Source organism: Helicoverpa zea, chromosome 1, assembly GCF_022581195.2.
Source record: "Helicoverpa zea isolate HzStark_Cry1AcR chromosome 1, ilHelZeax1.1, whole genome shotgun sequence".
NCBI lineage: Eukaryota > Metazoa > Arthropoda > Insecta > Lepidoptera > Noctuidae > Helicoverpa > Helicoverpa zea.
This window is the reverse complement of record NC_061452.1, coordinates 9,005,891-9,014,712: the sequence shown is the minus strand read 5'-3', so window position 1 is coordinate 9,014,712 and position 8,822 is coordinate 9,005,891. Positions and strand designations below refer to the sequence as shown.

The window sequence follows — 8,822 nt, the reverse complement described above, 5'->3', positions numbered from 1 at the left end:
TAGCTATATTTTGTACGGCTACGGGAAGAAGTTCCCCGGGCTGCGCGAAACCGTAGGAAATAGCTAGTGAAATATTTATTTATTTATTTACAAGGCACACCAACAACTTTTTTACAATTGCTTACGCAGATATAAGTTTACAATTGTTAGTCCTGTGTAAATAAGTCAGTTACAGGTGTGCACAACGCCCACAGAGAATAGTGTGGTCGGCTGTAAAAAAAATAAATAAATACTTATTGAAGTCAATAAAATTAGATTAAAAATAACTGAAACCAAACTGAGTATTCTTCAATGAGGCACAGGTATTCTTGTTAAAACTTGTATTATAGGATTCAATAAATGGATTTACAAAAATTGTGTATAATGTGGCGACACGACGTCTTGTAGCGATGCGTTCGTAGCGTAAAAGGGAAGTGTCATGGCGGCGCACTCGCCGCTCGCTGTACTCCCCGGCGCGGACACCGGGCCTTTGGCACGGCACTTGCGTTAACAAGCTGGCCCCCTTGGAGCAGGAGCAGCATCCTGGTCCAACGTAATTGGTAGTGGGCAGAGTCTATTCCAAGCTCTGCGTAAAGTTCCTGAAGTTGTTGCTACATCTGCCACCCGGTTGACACCATCAGCGCCAGGGTAGACGGTGGTGACACGGCCCAGCAGCCATCTGTTGGGAGGCAGGCGGTCGTCCTTGATGAGGACCATATCTCCTGGCTGCGGTTGTCCCTTATCTGTGCGCCATTTATTTCGGATCTGCAATTCTGAAACGTACTCCTTGTAATATCTATTCCAGAAATGTGTTTTTAAATACTGTAGCCTTCTGTATCTGGTAAGCGTGTGAAGTGGAGCCTGGTCAACCTGGGGAGCAGGTGGCATAGTTAATGTCCGTCCAATTAAAAAATGCGCTGGTGTGAGTGGAATTAAATCTGATGGATCAGATGAAATTGGAGTGAGAGGTCTAGAATTCAGTATTGCCTCAATCTGAACCAATACAGTGTTCATTTCTTCGTAATCTAGATGAGCCATTGACAAGATGTGATTTAAATGTTTTTTAATTGACTTAACCGACCCTTCTGCTACGCCGTTAAAATGTGGGCTATAGGCCGGGCTAAATTTGAAACTGATTTCATTATCAGCAGCATATGAAGTAATATCTTTAGATTGATTTTTTAGAAACTTAGCTATTTCGTTGCAAGCGCCCACAAAATTAGTTCCATTATCTGAATATATTGTCGCTGGCTTACCTCTGCGAGCAACAAACCGATTTAAGGCTGCAATAAAGCCTTCAGAACTCAAATCGGTTACGAGTTCTATGTGCACTGCTCTCACTGCTAGACAAACAAAAACAGCTATGTATGCTTTCTTTAACTGACAGCCACGACCCTTTCTGTTCGCTATCATGATGGGACCAGCATAATCGACAGCTGTATTACTGAAGGGATAGTCTGCTTGCAATCTTTGTATAGGTAGATTGCCCATGATAGGTTGGTAAGTTTTCCCTGCAAATCTAAGGCAAGATATGCAATCTCGAGTTGTTTTTCTACAAAGATTGCGACCATTAACTATCCAGTATTTATGACGTAATGTTGATAACAACAGCTGTGGTCCAGCATGTAATAGTATTTTGTGATAGTGTGCAACTAATATTTTAGTTATGTGATGTGATGCGTCAAGTAAGATAGGGTGCTTTGTGTTATAGTCGTAGTGTGAGTTTGATAATCTGCCTCCTACTCTTATAACATCTGCCTGATCAATAAATGGATTAAATTTTAAGAGTTTGTCCTTAGGAGACAATGGGCGTTTCTGAAGCAATTGTAAGTATTGTTTGCAATATGAATCACGTTGTACTTGCTTGCATAATACTTGTAAAGCTGAATTGAGCTCTTTGACGGTCAATGGACCTGTCATTTTATTGCTAGTATGTTGACAATTAAAAATGAATCTTTTGGCGTAAGCTACAGTTCTTTGTAATTTACCGAAATCAGAAAAAATCATGAAATAGTTAACGTCATGACCGTGTGATTCATCTGTGGACAAATGACATTGATGTTTAATTTCTGGCAAACTAGTGATGTTTAGATTTTTTGGTTGTGTAGGCAACTGCATGTTTGTTTGGTGTAGGAAGTGGGGACCTCCCCACCACAAAAGTGAAGATTGTAATTGTGATGCATTGAGCCCGCGTGAACCTATGTCCGCCGGGTTCATTTCTGTGGGAATATAATTCCATGAATTAGGATCAGAATTATTAGTAATCTCATGAATTCTATTATAGATAAATTGTTTTAAGTTTAATTTGCATGATTTAAGCCAGCCCAGCACAATAGTTGAGTCACACCAATAAAATTTTGAGTCAATTTTTAAACGTAATGAATTAACTACCTTATCCATTAACCTCGTAGCTAGAAGGGCGCCGCAAAGCTCTAACCTAGGCATAGTAAGCTTATGTTTTAGTGGCGCCACCCTGCTCTTTGAAAGTAGCAGTTGAACTTGTACATTCCCAGTATCGGAGACTGTACGTACATATACACAGGCAGAGTAGGCCTTAATGGAGGCATCGGAAAATGCGTGTAATTCGACCTTAATGTATGAATCACACAACACTCTACGAGGTATTTCAATTTTAGTAATTTCTGGTAAGTGTTCAATAAAATCATGCCATTGTGACTCAACTTCTGCGGGTAACTGGTCATCCCATGTGATGTTTTTAGCCCACAGTGTTTGTAGAATGAGTTTTGCCTGTAACATGCAAGGATTAATTAAACCAAGCGGATCGAACACTTGGGCAATAGTGGATAGAATTGTGCGTTTGTTTATGTGTTTATTTTTTGAAGTATTATTTACTGAGAATAGTAATGTGTCTTTCTTACAGGTCCAGAGTAAACCTAATGTTTTTGCACGATCAACCTTGTTTAGGTTTGCTACATCATCTGGTTTAGTGATTTCACTAGAGGTAATTTCATCAACAATAGACGGTTTATTAGACTGCCATTTGCGTAAATGGAAATGAGCGCCCTCTAACACTTGAATGACGCCTTTACATCTTTGTATTAATGTGTTTTCATCGTCATGGCCCGCAACATAGTCGTCTACGTAAAAGTCGTGTAAAATTGATTCACGTACATCTTTATCAGTGCATTCTTGGCCCAACTGAACTAGGCATCTAGTTGCTAAATACGGGGCTGACGCCATTCCGTATGTGATAGTATTTAACTTGTATTGTTTGATTGGCTGGCTAGAATCTGATCGCCAAAATATTTGTTGTAAACATCTTTGAGTATTATTTACATAGGCCTGCCGAAACATCTTCTCTATGTCTGACGTCACTACAAACTTATACTGTCGGAACCGAATTAATATGCTAAGTAAATCGTCTTGTACAGTTGGCCCAATATGCTGAATGTCGTTCAATGACTTGCCCGTGCTTGTCACGGCTGAACAGTCAAAGACGGTGCGTAATTTTGTGGTGGAACTATCCTCCCGCAGCACACCGTGGTGTGGCATGAAGTATGAAATGCTATCGCTATGTGGAGTTGTGTTTTCTGACATGTGACCTAGAGCTAAATATTCATCAAGAAATTGTGTGTATTTTTCTTTGAACTCTGGATTGCGTTTGAATTTACGTTCCAAAGCTTGAAACCGTATTAAAGCTTGCTGCTTGGAGTCGCCTAAAGATTCAGGTGATTCCTTGAATGGTATTGTGACAATGAATTTGCCATCTGGGTGGCGCTTCGTAGTTGTTTTAAATATTTGTTCACACTCACTCTCACCCTTAGTATGGACTTGTTGAGTAGTGGGAACTGATTCTGTTTCAAAAAACTTGTCTAATTTCTCTTCGATATTGTTTAAAAAGTGGCAATGGACTGTATGTGATTGGTTGATATTATTGTTAGATTTATTTGATTGTACTGAGCCTGTGACGAGCCACCCTAATGTTGTTTCAATCAAGGTTGGCTTGTTTTTACCCAGGGAAATGTGATTATTTAGGAGGACATCCCAAAAGATGTCCGCTCCAAGCAACATCTGCACCTCTGACGGGGTTGAGAAATTTGGATCCGCGAGGTGGATGCGAGGGGGAATGGTAAAGGAATTGCAATTAATTTGTGATGTAGGTATCAACTGGGTGATATGTGGCACAACGAAACAATTGATGTCAGTTGTGTAACCACTGGTTGTGAGTGACGATATAGTGACGTCACATCTTTGTGTAATTTCTGAGGATTGATTGTTCAATCCTTGTACTAATAGAGAAGTGGAATAACTGGGTATCCCTAATTGAACTCGCAATGTTTCTGTGATGAAACTAGATGTGCTTCCATTGTCAAGTAGCGCACGAACCTTGTATGTGTGACCATGCAAATCTTGTATATTAATCACTGCAGTGGATAAGAGTACTTGACAGTGGTGTATTGATGAGAGTGTGACACTGCTTGATTGTGTTTGTGTTTGTTCCTGTACTGTGGGTAAAACTACACAACCTTCTGATGAAGTTGAAGCCGTAGGAACAGTAGTATTATTGTGTAACATTGTGTTATGACGCTGCGTACAGAGCCTGCAGGAACTAAGCTTACAACGCTGCTCATCATGTCCTGAACGCAAGCAATTTGTGCATAAATTTAATTGTTTGACTTGTTCAATGCGTGTCTCAATCGGCATTGATTTGAACTTTGTACATTGGTAAATAGTGTGATGACCCTTGCACACAGGACACTTAAAGTGCGCTTGCCTTTGTGTTTGGCTAACTAGGAATGTCTTAGGACGATTGTGAGTGATATCGCCTTGTCTACGCTGTGTCTGTTGCTGTTTTTTGTGTGTAGTTGATTCTTCCACGGTTTCTAGTATGTCAGCACGATTTTTTAGAAATGTATTGAAATCATGTAAAGTGGGTAGGTGTGTAATGTTGTTACGTTCCTTTTCCCAATCACGTATTGTAGATGGATCTAACTTACTAGTCACCATGTGTATAATAATCATGTCCCAATGTTCAGTAGGTAACTTTAATGTTTTTAAAGCCCTCAAGTTTTTATTGACTGAATCTATTGTGTTTCTTAAGGCCCTTGAAGATTCTTCAACTACTGGTTGTATATTAAATAATTCTTGTATGTGATTGTTAATTAAAATTCGATCGTTGTGATATCTATTGCATAGTAATTCCCATGCAACATCATAGTTATCCGCAGAGAATTCTAATGATTTAATAATTAAAGCTGCATTATCCTTTAACGAATTTCGCAAATAATGAAATTTATGAATTTTGGGTATAGTTGTGTTGTCGTGTATAAGTGATTTGTAAGTGTCGTGGAATTCTAGCCACTCCTGATAGCGTCCAGAGAAGATCGGCAATTTGATAGTAGGTAATTTAATGTTTGGCCCACCCGGCTTTCCAGCGCTGTCACTAGAACCCGTCACCGATCCGGTCTCCTGCTCTGCAGAGGCAGCACTCAACAGCTCCTGTGCAACAGCCACGCAGCCGAAGTAGCTTGTTTCAAATATCTCCCGTTCCTTGTGCTCTTCACCTGGAATTTCCACAAGACTTTCAATGTCCGTTTGAATAGCATCAAACTCACTGTATAATTCCATTATTTTGTTTAGACGAGCTGTTGTTTCGAGAACTTGTACTTTATTTATAAGTTTATTAGGCAAAAATGATTCTATGTATGATTTAAATATGGTAAGCTTTGCTTTATGACTAGCTCTGGTTTTCTTTAACGATTTAAGATCCATTGTGCAAACAAGTCAATAAGTGCAATGAAACCAGTCTCAAACAGCCCAGCTGAAAGCAAATGATCATAACCCGCGATGAATTGAGTATAGTGAAAGAATAATGTTGTGCAATACTTAAATTTTTGATATAGCAGGCAAGAAAGTGTTTGCAGGCAAGCAGCGGCAGAAACTGTGCGAAGCAGAGAGGGTGGGTATGTATGACGCGTGCGTCGCGAGTCACGTAGGCCGCGCGCTGTGGACTTGACCGCCCTCCGATCCGCTGGAATGTTGAAAACTGTTAGAAATTTACAATGGCTTGCACTGCATTGGCACAAACTGACACAACACAGTAAATCAGACCTCTGAAAAGGAAATTCACTAGCACATGATTGCGATGTATGGAAATTGTCTACGTGAAATTTTTTGGAAATGAAATGTTCTTGGAAATAAGTCGGCACACTATTACAATTAAATCAGTGCATGTGCACCGTTTACATTCATCTAGGTTATACTAGATGACGCAATATTGGACGTGGATATTTCTCTGTTGAGAAAGTGGAAATGGTTTTTGCCAGTACCAGGCATTAATTGACAGCGCTATTTTAAATGATTGGAACGGACTCACTTATACCACACAGCAAACCCTTCCTGGCTTTTTTTTTCTCGATTCATCCTTGGAAACTCTTCAAGGGTTCTTAGTTGAATACAGCAGAACAGCACAGCGATTTTCTCAATTGTGTCCCAGCTAGCACCAGATGAGTCTCGCCTTGTTCGTGATGCGCCACGTGTCAACCTGTGCCCGTGGAACTCCTCGTTAACCCTCCGCCTTGTCTTGCAATGTCGTAATAATTTCCCAAAGCGGCAAGGATCCGGCTCGAAACTTGAGTATTCTTCAATGAGGCACAGGTATTCTTGTTAAAACTTGTATTATAGGATTCAATAAATGGATTTACAAAAATTGTGTATAATGTGGCGACACGACGTCTTGTAGCGATGCGTTCGTAGCGTAAAAGGGAAGTGTCATGGCGGCGCACTCGCCGCTCGCTGTACTCCCCGGCGCGGACACCGGGCCTTTGGCACGGCACTTGCGTTAACACAAACTATACAATTAAAATATGAAAATAAAATAATACACAATTCGATAAATTAAACAAAATTAAATCAAATAATGATCGATACAATTAACAAAAATATAAATTAACCTGAAAAATAATTTAATTATTTATATTTTTAATTATCTTTTTGTACATTATTATGTCATGTTAAAAGCCCGGGGTATATTAGCAAAGTAGAATGAGCCAACTTCACGTTAACAGCACTAATAGGTCTTCAGCCGTTTCAGCAGAGTCCGTGGATTCATTACCCAGTTGGCTCAGTTTTAATAAGTTACGCCAACAAAAAACCTGCTAAGTGCGTGTTGTGAAGTGCAAGTTATACTTAACTTTTATGTCCGTCGTTCCGCATGTTTGGTCCTGCTGTGTTGATAAATATCTGATGTATTAAAATAAATTCCATGTGATGAAATTTAAATTATTAAATACAAAAAATATATATACAAATAGGTATCCACCGATATCGGACACAGGGTCCAAGGTACCGGTGGTTAGATTTTCAGATTTTTTGTAGTATTATAAGTAAATATTATTTTAATCACATTTTTACACGCTTTCACTATTGCAAAAAATAGTATAATTTTAAGACATGTCTCATAAAATAATTTTGAAAAAGTAAAATCAAGTCATGAGTTTTCTTTCTCTCCCAAGGAATTCTAGAAAGTTCGTGTTGCAGTCTAGCATTAACAGCCTTATTATTTTAAGTAATTTTTAATAGAAAATAAAATATCAACATTTTCTAAATGGCTACATAAAGGAGCCGTTGGAAACTTTTAATGGAAAAGTTTTAGTTCAAAACAACACTGTTGGAGTGCACTGTTAAATGGTTAAAGTATGTTTTGGTGATGGTTAAGTGCTGGTTCTTCTTAAAGAATAGGTCTATACAAGACAATGTCATTTTCGAAGTAATGAGACCATAGTTACTGCTTTTGCTGTGAAATAACTTAACATTTTTCTTTAATTTTACAAATGGAAACCAAAGAGCGCGGTGTGGCTATTTGTTTTCTTTATTCTTATCAGTAAATCATTATTTTTCAGATAGTCAATGCCAATAAATCTAATTTATTTATGGAATGAACACTTAAAACACTTCAGTAAGTGAAGATCTTTTAACTAAACAAGCTTAAGAAGATACACTGTTAGGCCAAAGGTCGCAATCCGCAGTTCGGTCCTATTTGTTCCAGCAAATATTCACTTACTTACGTAAATGGACACATGCAAACCTTCCGCAAATAAAATACACGCGCAATAAACTTCTCCCTGACTTCTGACGGACTGGCGTTACATAACGCCTGTACCGTAGTGTGGAGCCACCTTTAAATAAATCCCGCCACAAGATAATAAAATGTAAATTACCGCGCCGTAACCTTTTTTACCGAAAAATCCTTGTTACGTCGTGAACTTAACATAGATCGTTAGGAGTTTTCAATCTGCTATTTAAATGCTCTCGCTTCTTTTATTACGAGGAACAAAAATTTACTCTTCGCACCACCCCGACGTCCCTTCGCTTCTTAATTGTCTCATAAAACAAAGGGAATGAACCGTTTTGCGTCCCCAGTACTCCCATTTTGCAAGAGAGTTTCGTAACCAGTTCAGTCTCCGAATAATGTTTCAAGATTTTTTTGTTTGAATAGAGCTCGGAATATCGTAGAGTTTTACTATCGCACTTGCTAAGAAACTACAAGTTGCTACCAATTGTTTGGCGTATTTTTTGCTTTGTGACATTAGAAAGCTAGACTGGAACTACAGTTTTATTTGTATTCTTAATATTATATTCAGCCACTCGTGTGCACTTTGTTATAATCTTGGTAAAGTTCGGTCGTAGTTTTTTATTATCATTGAGAGTGGCGGCAAAGTTAGATGTCGAACCGGGAGTGGATATGGCGGTGTCCACAGAAGAGGTTCTGATGTCGAGGTTCTTTAAGCAGATTCCCTTTCATTCTGTCAGCTTAATCTCAGACATAAATTATTTCACCCTGGATTTGAACAGTTTCCCTTTGAACTGTAGAAAATATGGTT

At 38.8% G+C, this 8,822-nt stretch overlaps 1 protein-coding gene across 1 annotated transcript; it reads right to left on the bottom strand.

The window, feature by feature from the left end:
* Positions 1-305: 305 nt before the first annotated feature.
* LOC124634965 lies at positions 306-6,724 on the bottom strand. The gene is made up of 2 exons (XM_047170671.1): positions 5,364-6,724; positions 306-752 (listed from the first exon to the last, which is right to left on the bottom strand). The coding sequence occupies exons 1-2, from the start codon at positions 5,710-5,712 to the stop codon at positions 487-489; spliced, it is 615 nt and encodes a 204-aa protein (XP_047026627.1). The 5' UTR covers positions 5,713-6,724; the 3' UTR covers positions 306-486.
* Between the last annotated feature and the right edge of the window lie 2,098 nt (positions 6,725-8,822).

Excerpts from the sequence above, each read along its gene's own strand:
- LOC124634965 (XM_047170671.1), bottom strand. The coding sequence starts at position 5,712 with ATGGATCTTAAATCGTTAAAGAAAACCAGAGCTAGTCATAAAGCAAAG. Across the intron at positions 753-5,363 it reads TGACAGCGCTGGAAAGCCGG|AATTGCAGATCCGAAATAAA; the intron begins GTGGGCCAAACA and ends AGTACGTTTCAG.